Source organism: Eublepharis macularius, chromosome 6, assembly GCF_028583425.1.
Source record: "Eublepharis macularius isolate TG4126 chromosome 6, MPM_Emac_v1.0, whole genome shotgun sequence".
Taxonomy (NCBI): domain Eukaryota; kingdom Metazoa; phylum Chordata; class Lepidosauria; order Squamata; family Eublepharidae; genus Eublepharis; species Eublepharis macularius.
Window position 1 is genome coordinate 85,801,933 of NC_072795.1, and position 15,457 is coordinate 85,817,389.

At 39.8% G+C, this 15,457-nt stretch overlaps 1 protein-coding gene across 3 annotated transcripts in view; it reads right to left on the reverse strand.

Moving 5' to 3' along the window:
* FGFR2 (fibroblast growth factor receptor 2) overlaps window positions 1-15,457 on the reverse strand; it is a 133,192-nt gene that overhangs the window by 75,931 nt on the left and 41,804 nt on the right. For all 3 annotated transcript variants that reach the window (XM_054982606.1, XM_054982604.1, XM_054982605.1), the window contains one exon: window positions 11,788-11,957. In XM_054982606.1, the coding sequence (XP_054838581.1) occupies window positions 11,788-11,957 (170 nt within the window). The remainder of the gene's footprint in view (window positions 1-11,787; window positions 11,958-15,457) is intronic.

Consider the following 15,457-nt stretch of genomic DNA (forward strand, 5'->3'; position numbering starts at 1 on the left):
TACTTGCAGTTTATCCAACATAAGCCAAAGAGAATGGTAGCAATTTCTTTAGCACTCTTTACAGCTCTGTCATGTTAACTGTGCAAAGTAATTGATCAAAAGGAAGATGTTAGTACTGATACTTGAAGTATCCCATAAATAGTCAAATCACTGGCTTTAGATGCATGCCCCTATCTTAACCAATTCAGGCTGTAATCCTATGAACATCTTCCTGGGACTTACTTCTGAGTAGACCTCTTTAGGCATGCTCCCTTGTTCTACCAAAAGGTCAAGGGATGTCCCACATCAAATATGCAGTGGTATACCCCCTGGAAAATTCACACCGTTTCAACAGATTTCTTCTTAGGCAATCATGAGAGTTCCTTTGCTGGGCTACACTAAAAATATCCTTTGATAGTTGCGCATTACAGAATAAACAAGAAAAGAAAAGCACATACTGGGCTCCAAAACAAAAAGCACATTTTCAGGTTTAGTCCATGTGGGGGATCTGAATTGACTGGAGAAAGCCTACAAACAATGAAAGCTCACAAGTAACTTAGTTATAAAGCCAATCCTCATATTCGTTCTTTAGCATGACATTTGCCCTGTGCCTGCCAAAGTGGGTTAACAGACAAATGTTGTTTTAATTCAAAGGACAGTAAAAAAGTACCCTGGCTTCCTAAGCAGGTTTTGACAAGTTCTGACTGCAAACCATCTCAGGACCAGAAATGACAGACAGTTGAAAAGGATCATTTTATAAAAACTGGGACTTCACTAATGGAACTTTTTCAGCTTCTGGACAATATTTACTTTGCCAAATGTTATGAAAAATGCTGCCATTGCAAAGGCTTCTTTTGATTTTCTCTTCTTAGAATGATTGTATCATAATTGCCTTTATCAGGACATCTCCTGATCCAACCATTAGATGACATCCAGCCACTCCAGAATATACCCAGAAGGGTCCGCTTCGTGCCATTGTTTGGGCTTTATTTTATTTTAATTCTTTGTACAGTCAATGCTCAGAAGAACTTTGCTTACAAGAAAAGCAGAGCTAGTGTTTATAAGAAGTCTTGCCATCTGGTAGATATGACTTCTACAATCACTCAGTTATAATACAAGTATCCTAATAATCCTAATAATCATGAGGAGAATCAACTTAAAATGCAAGGAATACCATTCATGTACTAAACCAGATTCAGTAACATGAAGGCTCACACTTTCCATAGCTCCTCCTTCTCCTGTTCCCTCCTGCACAAATCCTGTTCCTTTTTTTCAGCATAAACTCAGAGTGGAACTACAAGTGACAAAAGGCACAGATTGGACACTTGTCAGCTTCCCTCAAGTTTTGATGGGAAACGTAGGCATCCTAGTCTTGCAGCTTGGCTCTCTGACTGCTGTCCAATGGACTTTTCAACTGTCACTTGTCCAACATTCCGCCAAGCTGCCTACATTTCCCATCAAAACTTGAGGGAAGCTGACAAGTGTCCAACCTGTGCGTTTTGTCACTTGTAGTTCCGCTCTCAGGGCCAAGCTACACATGACGGATGACACTTGAACGGCAAGTGTATTTCTCCCTGTTCACTTGCCCTCCACTCAATCCACTTGCCGTTCAAGTGTCATTCGTCATGTGTAGCTTGGCCCTCAGTCTGTTTAGGATTCCACTGTATGTCTTCAATATGGTTGATACTTTAACCAGGATCTGAAAGCCAGCTTTGTTTACACCTTACAGTAAAGGTTTATACAATCTGTGTACAATGAACATCTGATTTCTCTTTGTACATAGACTGAGTAATTCTTATTTTATATTCAATGCATGTACAGCTTGTTTTTGCTGCATTGCCTTCATGCAATCCAATTATTGTAATTCTGTTTTAGTATTGTTTAAGGTATGTCTTATATTTTTTTACTGCATTGTTTTCTAATTTTATAACTGTAAAATAAATAAAAAACATAAATAGCACAGCTGAATGTACAATTTAAGCCTGGCAATTTTCCAGGTACCGGTCCCCAGTTTTATTTTTAGAGTGTATATGTGTTGACTCTTTCTAGAAACCAATGTACAAGATGTGCATTCATTCACTGTAACATGGGAACAGGGATACTGTTTTCAAACTCTGGTTTAAGGCTTATCAGCAGTAGCCTTAATCTTGTTCAAATATGTTATACTATGAATTGGAAGGGAATTTCATGCAGTAAGACAATGTTTGTTGATCCTGGTTAAAAAGCAGTGTCTTTATTCAGCCCCATCTGTCTATCCAGTACATTTTTTTCATCTTGCTTGCCCACCAACAACCTCAGAGTAGCTACCTAGTTCTTTCTTCTTCATTTTATCCTCATACCGTCTCTGACTTAAGTTACATTGAGAGTGTATATGTCAGAGTCTAACATCTCATACATCTCATGAAACTGATAAACTGATTACTTCTGCGCAGCCTTCTTTGCACTTTTAAATACTTCTATTGTACTGTTTTTATATTGTTGTTTAATTTTTAAATTTTAAATTGTTGTTATTAATGTGCTGTTTTATAGAATGTAATCCGCCCTGAGCCTGCCAGTTCAGGGAGGGCAGAACAGAAATTGAAGGTAAATAAATAAATAAATCATCCAACAAGCTTCACGGCAGAATGGGTCTTTCAAACCAAGTATCCATGATCATAGCCTAATCAATATATCACTCTGATTCTTACCTGACAGGGAAATTCTTAAATGCTAATGGCAAACCACCTGTTAGTCTCTTGCCGTGAAAACCCCACCAGGGGTCCCCATAAGTTAGCTATGACTTGAGGGCACTCTCTACCACCAATGAAGCATCCTGGAAGCAAGCTTGGGCAAATGCATTCCCACTTTTCACTTTTCTTGCTGATCTAATACCTGAAAGGGTCTTTTTACAATGATTACTTACCTTGCCTATGGTCTACAGTCTTTGAAAGTCACATCTACAGCTAATACTGTATTTCTACCTGTTGGTATAATGCCATACAATTTCACTTTTTCCCTTGTGCAAATCCAATCTGTGAGTCTCTATTTTTGCAACATTTTCTGCTTCTTTTCACTAAATTTGCCACTGAAATTACTTGCATATAGCAAGTAAATGGCATTAAAAAATAAATTATTCAGGAACATCAGCAATGAAAACAGGCAGAACAAAAAGACCTATTATTTTATATGAAAAATATAAAAGGGGATATCTTTATATATTCCTATACTGCACTTTATATATTCCTATACTCCTTTTCCATGTAATGTCCTGCATGTCCAATCTGACACTAAGGGTCTAAGTCACCAAAATAAAATCACCATACTTTCCACACAATGGGCAAAGTAAGGACGTAGCCATTACTTTTTTGTCATATGACAAAATGAGTTAGCGCTCTTGTTTAACCTGTAGGTAACTTTAAAGGAGGATGATAGACATAGGACCTACTCTCCACACAGAGAGTATAGGTAGACTGTGAGCCAAACTACAAGTGACGTCTTACACAGGTTGGACACTAGTTGGCTTCCCTCAAGTTTTGATGGGAAATGTAGGCATCCTGGTCTTGCAGCTGTAATGGAGAGCCAAGCTGTAAAACCAGGGCGCCTACATTTCCCATCAAAACTTGAGGGAAGCTGACAAGTGTCCAACCTGTGTAAGGAGTCACTTGTAGTTTGGCTCTGTATTATTCATAGAATTTGGTCCCATGCTTACATGGGTTAGTTAATTCTTTGCCCAAAAAATAAAAATTCTGTCACAGAAACTGATGTGGAAGATTGTCACATTGAAGTCATGAAGCAAGCCACACAGAAAAGGGGGAAAGTGCTGCTCTTACTGCCTCACTGCTTGCAGATATTTGCTGCCATACAGCAAGATGAATGGGTACGTGGCTCCTATAGACTTACATCTATAGAATGAAAACTATCATGTATTTACCCAAGCTAAACTTTAGTGTGTAAAAAGGGCTGCGGTAATGTAGCTTATCAAAACACAGCTGTGGAAACAAACACCCTTTAATACTTAAAATAGCAAAAACTGATAGGACTCAATTTACTTTCTGGGAGGTGAGAAGGAAAGTAGAGTCTTGTTCCCTCTTAGTGGCATGCATTATCTTGCAAAAGTCCACACTGAAAAATGACAGAAATTCTTCAAAAGACCCACAGCCATGTGCACGAGGGGGGGGGGGAGTGGGCAGAACTGCACGCAAGTCAGTTTGGAAAAGAAAGGAGGCAACCGCTCTTTGAAATCTGACCTCTGTGCATATCTTAGAGAACCTAAGAGTTTCCAAATGTTTAAGGAACAGAGTCGGTCACTGGAGAAGAATCAGCTCTTGGATTATACGTCCTTACAGCACAGATATTATTTGTACTTTTTCATCCTGAATATAAACTGAATAGACTGATAACATCAAGGAAAAATGGCTAATGATGCCGTGAACTAACTGTGGTTAGGAAGACATCACTATTTGCACTGAGCATGGTAAGAGAGACCTAAACCATAAAAGGCTTTTGATTGGCCCTTCTCTAGCTATTATTTAATCAGACCAAGGGGCTGCCTACATTTCCAGCAACCGAAAGCACAAGGGCTGGCTGCAGTTGCAAATATCAATATCCCAGAGTAATCTGAGATGATTTGTATCTTTTAGTGGGCATCTGGATTATGAGTATGTCAGCTAGAAATATTATACCTATAAAATAGTGAAGTTACCTAAAATCAGATTTCCAAAACCTACCTTGTTGGCATTCTTTGCTGAATATGATGCAATAGATTAATTCTTCATATAGAGATTTTAGGAAGCTAATACTGCTCTGAATACATCAGCTATCAAAAAGTCTGGGTTTTTTTTCTGATTTCAAACATTTAACTAAAGAAAAACTGTCATGGCAATGGTGGTGATCCCCCTACATTTCTAACTGATCAACAGGGCCCATTCAAACGCTATTAGATAAGAATCAGGCCTGATTATTATTCTTTTTTGCAGAAGTCTGTATAGACCTGATCAGTTCCTGCTGAAGAATGGGAAGAAATATGACTTACAGAAAAGAAACACCAACAAGTGCCTATGTGAATATTTTAACCTTCCTTTCATTCCATAAAAGACCCATCTAAGAAATTGATTCAGATGAATTGAAGCACCATAAGGTGGCGGGAAAAGGAATGTTATCAATGGAACAAGGAATGTGAATTCCTCTTATATTGGAAAACCTGGTGAAAAAATTATCTTTGTCATAGACAAATGCTACTTTGTTCTTGCATTTTACTTTACTGGATTAATTCTGATTTGTATACTGGGTTCATGGATCTGACCTACCAATTGTGGCAAATAAAAACTCATCTTTGGAGAAGCTACTCAGAAAAAATCTCAGGTGCATGTATTGATGTTACTATGCATGTGTGTTCAGATTACTTGAATAAACCTACGCAAATTGAAAGGGAATAATATTGGAGGGGGGGTACTGTAAACTCTACTATCCCCTTTATTGCATGTTGCTTTTGAAACCCTGGAAGAATGAACCTTCAAAAGCACTTTGCAATATACCATGATAGCCTTCTATTTTGTTTATACTGTAAGGTAACAGTCCTATAAAAAACATGTAATCTTTCTGCTATTCCTAAAGGAAACAGTACACGTAACCTAAGGTCTATCAAAGATATCTCTGCACACTTTTCTTTCTTTCTTTCTTTGCATAACCTTCCTGTATCTGTTTTTCATTCGTTGCACACCATTCACACATGGGGTCTCAAGAGGGTGCTTCTGCTGAGTGGATATAAAAAATTTTCAACACACAAACTGCAGTATTTTGTTGCTGAAAAACTGTAATCCTTATCCCTGTGTGACATTCAGCTGAAATGTGATTGCTGGGTATAATATAGTTGTATAAACATCACACTACATCACACTCCCCCCCCTCCCAAATTTGCACTGACTATACTGTGGTTAATTTTGTGAGCAAGGCAACTCAATCAACACTTCCATGCCTGTTGTGACTCTTCATTTTATTAACTTCTTACACTTTGCAGTTTGTATGGTGTGCTCACTTATTTAAAAAAAATCTCCAGGGAAAATCTACATAAACCACTAGTTTATTTCACCTTAGCAGTGGTTCCAGCAAAGGAATTTAAGGAAGGTTTGCCTTCAGAATTTACTTGTAGCCAAGGCAAAGAAGCCCCTTGTCAGTTTCACATATACAGACAAAAGGTAAAGGCTGGAACTTTATGCTTAATCTTTCTGGATGCTAAACATATCCCTGCCACACTGTACCACTACAGGAGTGCTCTTCTGATCATTGTTTTTTAAGAAGAGTGACCATCAGCACTTTGTTGCTCTCCCATCCCATCTAAAGTCTATTAATGTGAGATTTTCCCCCTTCCATCTGTTTCACTTTCTTCTTCTCTCCCTCAGCAACTGAGACTGGGGAGAGGGGACAAGCAAACACAGACCTTCTACCCAGTAGCAATCCAGACTCTACTGAGTTTTCCACCCATTCTCATATGTGGAGAGTAGAGATGGGCACAGAATGAAAAAAAAACCCAAACTGCTCTGTTCATGGTTCGTTAATTTCCACGGAACATGAACTTAAAGAACTCACCCAATTTCCAAACCGGTTCATGGTTTGAGGGGGGCCCAGGATGGCCCGCTTCATGTTCAGAGAACCCAAACTCGCAGGGAGTTTTCAGTAGGCTCTCCTCCAGCCACCCGCCAAGTTTCATAAAGATTGCAATACGGATCTCCAAGTTATAACGCCCCAAAGCTGGGTGTGTGTGAGAAAAGCTAAGACTAGGATGGGGGGGGGGGAGAAAGGAAAAAAGCACCCTTTTCCAAAAAACCTCCCCAGTCCCCAGACAGTAAGAAAAACAAGAAAGCAAGAGGAAAAAAGAGGCTTTTCAGCCCCTTTTCCAGCAGCCAGAAGTGCAGGCCAAAGATCCAAGTTCCAATCCCAATCCCAACACCACAGCCAGCCACCAAGCTCTCCTCCCTCTCCCATTCTAGAGAAACTGAAAACAGGATTCACACGGCTTCCCCTATTTATGGAAAAAGCCAAGAGACTGAACAACACAGGAGCACTCTGGTTGGCAAAAAACCCTGCCTAACATGGTTTTGGAAGAGATTGGTGTTACCATGGCTGCTGGCCCATCTCCTTAGTTGCCTTGGAGATTCTAACCCTCCCCCACTTTTCCTGGCTGGATAGGCCAGAGTGGGAGCTCTCTAGTTGGCAGTAACAGCTGCCAATCAAGCCTGGAGGCCTCAGATTGGAGGCAAACTAAAGACTGCCACTGTTGCCTGGGCGAGGGAGTGTTTGGCACCAAAAGTGTCCGAGCCGACAACAGAACAGTAAGAAAAGTTTGTTTGGTTCGGAAAAATGTGGTCCCACAGAACGCATGGTTCTTTGACTATGAACCAGCCATTCCATACGGAATTTTGTTCTGTAGTTCGTTTTGTGCCCATCTTTAGTGGAGAGATATACTATATAGTATATAGTATATACTACTTATATAGTATATACTACTTCTAGAAGAAGTATATATTACTTCTAGGAGAGCAGAAATGCCCAGTGCTACCATCTTAGATGATCTTGTCACACTAGGAACCTCTGATTATTGAATAAAATTGAAAATTACATAGAACTCATTCTCAGATAGAGATGGGAGAATAGCTAATTTTAAGCTATACTGAGAACAAAAGTATTTAAACGTGTTGTTTTTTCCCAATTTCTAAATAAAAGTTATATTCTGTTGATATGACTCCTGCCCCCTTCTCATACATGGACACTCTCCAACTTGAAGTGTGGTTAAGAGTGGCAGGACTCTAATCTGGAGAATCAGGTTTGATTCCCCACTCCTCCACTTGAAGACAGCTGGGTGATCTTGGGTCAGTCACAGTTTCTCGGAGCTCCCTCAGTCCTACCCACCTCACAGGATAATAATAGCATACTTTGTAAACCACTCTGAGTGGGGATTAAGTAGTCCTGAAGGGCAGTATATAAATCAAATGTTATTATTATGTTATTATTATTAATTATCCTTCTAGTAGATCTGAAGAACTCACTGCTGAAGTTTTACCTCTCAGAATTTCACTGACAGTCAAAACACTTCCCACTTCAAATGTCTTCAGGGAGCAGAAAAGCTCTTTTGGAACTATGCTACTTCAGACTTGAATCCAGTAATGTTGTATATCAAGAAGCATAAGAATTACTCTAGTCCACTGGCTTGCTTTACTTGTGCCTCAGGCCTTGGGGAGACCTACTTGAACTTTTTGGTACTCTTTTTCTTTGAACAGCAGCCTTCCATGCTGTAATACAACCTGTGTAAAAATATCCTCCATTTAGAAAAGTGATTTGCAGTTGAAGCACAAGGTCAAGGTCTTTCTGTAAATGCAAAAACTTGTGTATGGTTCTAGGGATTTAGCCATTTCAAATTATTGCTGGAGCTAAGGGGAAAACAATATGGAACCAACAGTTTCACAACATAGCTAAAACGTGTTTCCTTTGATTGTTATCAGACAAATAATTATATATAATTTGGAGATCTAAAGTAAAAAAAAAATGGGTGGCTTGGATCCAGTGGAATGTTGACATGGGCAGAAGGATTTCTATCAAAAACCGTGAGTTTCTTGCCTCTAACTACAGCCTAAAATGCCTCCCAGGATGCTCCTATTTCAGGGGGCATTTTGCACTGCAGTGGGTAGAGGGCAAGAACGTTGTTCTTTGACAGCAAAAATCCTGCCACCATGTTGATGTTCTGCTGGATCTAAATCCATACCTTTAAGACTCAACATAGGTTTTATTGTGCTCATATACAAGGCTACCATTCTTAATTAGCTAAACATCTCTAAGATGTGAGTACATTGAATGGTAGCCAATTGGTTTATGCTTTTTGGTATTATGAAAGATGGAACGTGTTGCCAGGTGCACCTTCATGTTTTATGAGGTAAGCAAATGTAGTTGGAAACGCCTACTTTATTAATTAATGTTCATCTGGAACATTTATATACATTTCTCTGGAAAAATTGACACTTTCTATAGAAAATCTGTCTAGGGAGGAAGAAATAAAAAAAATTAAAGCTGTTCTTCTCTAGTATTTGCAGCAGGCATAATTTGAGGGTTTATTCACATGCTATAGTAAAGACTTACAGCAGACCCTAGTAAGAAAACCATAGAGGGCAGTAAACAGCTGAAACAAATTGGCCATTGTAGATTTGCAAACTGGTTAGGTATTTGTGCACTTGAACAAATATATGAATTCATATTTTCAGAATTCATATAATGAGGAACAACTTAACTGAAGGCTTTAGAAAGTCCTTACAGGCAGTTCAGCGATATTAATGTTACAGCTCTCTCTAACAACCTTTGAGGCCAGCTGACTCCCCTTGGGATCTATCTAGTAGCCACGGCTAAGTCTTGGTCTACATTGCCCCAGTTCTGCACCAAAGCACACCTGGCTACATCTGATTAGCCCAGGATGGCCTTGTGGTTACGCCAATTTCTTCTACAGACTGTGCTTTGTTACTTTTCCTGCACTAGTACTTCCATACCTGTTAGGCCTTGAGCTACATGATTTGTTTATAATTTATCTCTCTAGGTCTTAAGAGCCATTTTTGTGGTGGGAAATGTGTATGTGCATTTTTACAGTTACTACCTTGTACTTGTGCCTGTATGAAATAACACAGCAAAAACTATAGACTCTAGTGAGTGCACAATACAAGAAAAGCCTCTATAAACTTGATCTGTACACATCCCTTAAGAATAATAATGAATATTTCTATCAAGTATGCCCTTTCAATACATGGAAATAATCTTTACAGGCTTACATCTAGCATGAAGTATAGGCATCTCCCATACAGTGATTCTGAAGGCACGGGTAAGCAAAGAATGATGATCCATCAAACTCAGAAAACTGGGTACAAGCAAGGAAAAAAACAGCACACTGATAGTAACCTCTGGACTGGATCCAGAGTAACAGTCTACCTTCCTCTTCCGTTCCATGGCAGCCCAAGATGCCTCCACAATATGGGTCTACTGACATTCCCTCATTCTTAAATAACAGAAATGGCACCAGACGCATTTTTAAAATTCCAAAAATCACTAACTAGTTTATTTACTTTAGATGGGAAAGGTCAAATATCAAAACTGCCTGTGGAGACCTTCAAATTCAGTTAACGACTGAAGGATATATATCTGCACCTACTTCCCAATTCCCAAACCTCCTGGACAGCTTTCCCCAGTTCGTCTGCTAGTTTTAAAATTGCTCTCCCTTAGGACTTTATCTCCCAGCTCTCCACACTCGATTTCTCTCTGTGAGGACCACAAAACAGACTCTCCTCTTTCCAGCTCATGCTACCTATCAGATCCCTTGGAATAGCCTGTCACTCAAAACTTTCTGATTCTGCGAGGGATTAACCCTTAACAATCCTGTAGCTGACTGTGTACAGCATTTCCAAGCTTTTTAAAATGTTCAGTCCGCCACAAGGCCAAACCCCAAGAAAACAACCTTTAAGTTCAGCTGAGCAGGCTTGACAAGCAAAGCAAGGAAGTGACAATATCAGGTTGGGACTCCATATGAGCTCCATACAACAGAGAAATGAGATCACTGGACATCTCTTTATGCCTAACAGTGGGCATAAATATCTGACAGTCCCATGCTTTAGGAAGTATTTTATTCTGAATAATAAGATTTCATTGGCACAGATCCTTTTCTGGAGGGGAAAGTATTATTGAGTTGTTCTTGTAAGAGACGTTTCATTTTTGGGTATGGCATACTGAACCCTGTGTTTTAGCTTAAACAGATTAAATATCTGAACAAAAGCAAAATGATCACATTCTGGTTCCTTGCTTGACTTCTTATCTAGGGTTTAATGTTAACCATCCTGACACATTAGTTAGCCTCTCTAGATGTCCTTTCTAATCAGTAACTCACTGTTTAAACAGAAACCACTAATATGATACTACCTGAAATTCAAGGAAATCATTTAAAGTAATTGCAATTATTTCCCCTCATACTTTGCTTCCTGGGTCTATTTCACAGACCATAAAATCCATAAAAATAGTCTTCTTGCTCCTTTAAGCATACTACAATCTGCAAGCCGTAATTTTGCTTTGCTGTGTTCTACCCCTGCCTCTGCTAACTGGAATATTCCAGATAACTGAAAAGCGCAGACTGTGAAGAGCACATCTAAAAAGAATATTATTGTAGTGCAGCATTTTATTTTGCTGTAAAGTCCTTAAACTCAGCAAGAGCTCTGTTCACTAAGCCCAGCCTGCAGTTAAACTCACCTTACAAACCCAGTAACCAAAAACAGGGGGGGGAAAGGTACTATTACTGGGATATTGGAAAAAAGCTCACTGCAATTTGTTTTAGAAAGGAAGCATTTTACCAGTTCCAACCTACTCTACAAGACTGTTGTGATAATGGGAAGGACTGTAAAGTATTCTGCAGGAGGGGAGGCTGGACCCCACTCCCCTGTCAGCTCAACCCCTGGTCTCCTGCGGGGTCCAAAACAGTTTTAGAATCTAGACAAGATGGCTGTCCCAAACACTTTGTTCCTCTTCTCTCTTCCAAAGCCTGTAGGAGTTAGGGTAGCCAGCTACTCCTCACAAGCCCTCCTCCCAGGCCTCTCCCACAAGCCCTCCTCCCAGGCCTCTTCATCCCGTTGGCTGCTTCAGACCTCTTGCAAGGGCTTCTCCATGGTGAACTTTCACCCATTTTGCAGCCACCATCCAGTGAAGCCCCATTCCCAAATGTACTCACGAATATATAAAAAGCTGTTTATCATTTCCTAAGCTTAGCCATGGCATTTGACAAACACAGCAGTAAACATCATCAAAGGTTCCTTTTACCTTGTATCCACCAATACGATGTTCTTGCTTAAATTCTTTTCCATTTTTTAGCCATCTCATGGTAGGTGGTGGGTTTCCTGTAGCTGGACAACGGAATTTTACAGTGTTCGCTGCTGGGACTGCATGTAACCGCTTCTCCATCTTTTCCGTTTGTGTCCATTTAGGTGCTCCTGTTTCCAAAAATGAACACAGAGCAACAAAAACATCAATAAACTGTAATAGAATCCAAACCCATCACTTTGCATTTACATGAACTGCTTTTGAACCAGTATGCTTTATAAGGAACACTGATGTTTTAAACTATTGATTTATGTTGCCTTTGGAACATCATACAAGACACCAGAGATCCTGCAAAATATCAGTATGTACAGTGAAACAAAAATCTAACCTGCTTCAACTGGAATTACAGCTTTGATTCATGTCTTAAGGCAATTAAGGAAATGTTAACTCATGCAAGAAGAGGTTTTTTTAATGCTATCTAACTCTAGGCCTTAAGCTTGGGTTGGGTAGCAGTTAATTTAAAACATAAAACTTATATAAAAATGGAGAAAATTAGAGAGTTTGTTTGAAACCTTCATCCCTGCTCTTGTGTACATGGCTACTAAGTCAGATTAGTTTTTATTTTTGGTTGCAAACTGATTGGAACTTTGGATAAGATGAAATAGGAAATTTTTTAATAAATAAAAATCAAATATGGACAATAAAAGAGAGTTGCTTGTAAGTGGAATAACTGCAAAGGATTTGTGCATTCAAATATTAAGAAAACACTGGGTTGGATCCAGTAATGAATTTCTACTAATGGAAGAGGAGACAATTTTCAGTGATTGCTCCCTCCCAATGCATCCCCCTAATTTGCCACTCATGCTGTTACTTAAGGACTCCAGTCTTTCAGAACACTATATGGGATGCATTTTGGGTTTCAGTAAGAAGGGTAAGGCAAGAAAATTCCATTCCACTGACATAAAGCCCTTCCATCCATATGGCAACTTATGATGACCTGTGGTGGGGTTTTCATGGCAAGGAACTAACAGAGTTGCTTGCCATTGCCTTCCTCTGTAACCCTGGTCTTTGTTGGAAGTCTCCCATCCAATTACTAACCAAGGCCGACCCAGCTTAGCTTCCGAGAACTAACGAGATCAGGAACACCTTGGCTATCCAGGTCAGATCGCGTGCGCGCGCATACACACAAAAACACGAGTTTTCTGTATTGCCATTATGGTTCTTAAAAATGCAGAAGAGCAACAAGAGTTCTTCCAATGTGCCATGTCAAGAAAAAAAAATCTCTCTAATGGTGTTGAGCATAACTGCTCAAATTATTACATATGAGTACTTGTATGTTTTACAGCCCACCCTAAACCAGCATTTAAGCTAGCATCACAGTCTCCCTCCTGTGCAGATCTTCCACTTGTGGAATGTGTGGCTTAACTGAGAAAGCACCAGATCAGACACAATTCTGAAGCCATTTCAGAGCTTAATTTTTTCTTTCCACTTCCTCAACCACTATGTGTGGTTAAAGAAGTAGAAAAGTGTCTTTATAGACACTTACAAATCTACATTAAATGGATTGTGGGTGCACAGTCAAGGAGAGGAATAATTGATAATAAGCAATAAGATAGAGGACAACTGTGAAGAAGTAGGTAACTGTGGCAAAATGGTTGGTGAAAACTTTTGCTTCCATTTAAATAAAGGATTCTTCCTACACAGAGCTTTTTTGAGGGGGAACGCCCCACATGATTCCTTCTTCATTCGGCCCCATGGGCTCTGCAGAGAAGCTGCTTTGAGTTCTTTCTGCTTTCTTTTCATTCCTCTGTGTGTGTGTGTGTGTGTGTGTGTGTGTGTGTGTGTGTGTGTGTGTGTGAGGGAGAGGGAGAGGGAGAGGGAGGGGGAGGGGGAGGGGGAGGGGGAGAATAAAAAAGAGAGAGAGCAAGCAGATGCTGCTCAGGCCTGGTGCAGGCTCTGCAGAGGAGGCTAAGCTGCTTTGAGTTCATTCTGCTTTCCTAGCACAGGTTCTGCAGAGGAGGCTAAGCTGCTTTGAATTCATTCTGCTTTCTTTTCATTCCTCTGAGAGAGGGAGAGAGGGAGAGAGAGAGAGAAAGAGCAGAGCTTCTCGGGCCGGGTCTCCAGAGGAGGCTAAGCTGCTTTGGGTTCATTCTGCTTTCATTTCATTCAAGGGTTTCTGTGTGTGTGTGCTGCTTTGAGTTCATTCTGTTTTATTTTCATTGGGGGAGTGTTTAGGTGGGACTGTGTGTGTGTGTGTGCTGCTTTGAGTTCATTCTGCTTTCTTTTCAGGCTCTGTGTGTGTGTGTGTGTGTGCGTGCGCGCGCATGCACATGCTGCTTTAAGTTCATTCCGCTTTCATTTCATGCAAGGGTTTCTGTGTATGTGTGCGCTGTTTTGAGTTCACTCTGTTTTCTTTTAAGGGGGTGGAGCTGTGCGTGTGTGTGCGTGTGCTGCTTTGAATTCATTCTGCTTTCTCTTCATGGGGGTGTGGGGGGCTGTGTGTGTGTGTGTGCTGCTTTGAGTTTATTCTGCTTTCTTTTCATGGGGTGGTGGGGCTGTACGTGTGTGTGTGTGTTGCTTTCATTCTTTTGTTGACTGAAGTTGACATTGTTATGGTTCCCACAGCTTTTGAATGCAGATTGGTTCTGTGTTAGTTAAATATATGTTATGGTTATTTGTATTAGTTAAAATATCAGTTATGGTTATTTCAGTTTTATGCTAGGAATGGATAGCTGTGTCCAAGTCACAGAAGGCTTCCATCAATATATTCATCAGCATATAAGTGTTCTTATGTCTTAATAGCTGTAACTCAAATGGTTCTCCCCACCCTCAGCTGATTAATATCACTGAAATTGTAGTGGACATATGGGTGTTAAGGAAGTTTTTATGAATATTGTTTGTCTGGGACACTGGAATATTTATGAGCATTTCACAATGTTACAACACCTTAGCCATTGGTAAGGTAGAGTTGGCAGGCAACAAAAAAAGTCATTTTAAACTAAGTATAAATCTAATGCAGCTAAAGTTGAGTATCTTCTTTTGAATTTCTCCAGTAAAGAAAAACTCCCTGAAAATTTGAAAATTCAATATTCCATTGATTAGGAATTTCAGACTCTGTGGAATTTTGAGAAAGAATTTTGGATTTTTTTTCTACACTGGCAGAGGGAATCTGTTAGAATTTAGATTTGTGAGATGGGTTTTGGATTTTTAGAGGCCCCCTCCTTCTTGCATATTTTAAAATATGATTCCAAAGAAATGAAATGTTTGGGAAAGGAAATGGAAGATCTCACTTTTTGTAGAGGATACAGAAAGAAAAAAATCCCTTTCTCATAATAGTGTAATTTTCCAAGCTTACTAACATTTATCTCATTGTAATGTATTGTACGGGGTTCCGGAAAGTGGGGTCACTTTCGGGAAGCGGCATCACTTCCGGGAGTGACAGCACTTCCGGAAGTGACATCATCATGTATTTCCTGGAGCACATGCACACTTTACGCATGCACATGTGGTAATAGAGAGTTCCACCACCTCTATAACAGAAGTTAGCAGTGCCTGACTTTCATTTTGAAGGCTATGATTTCAGAGGTACAGAACACGTTAAAGGCAACTGTATATTTCACTTTTTAAAAATGTTTAATTTCAAAACTCTCTGACACCTTTTTTGTACAGC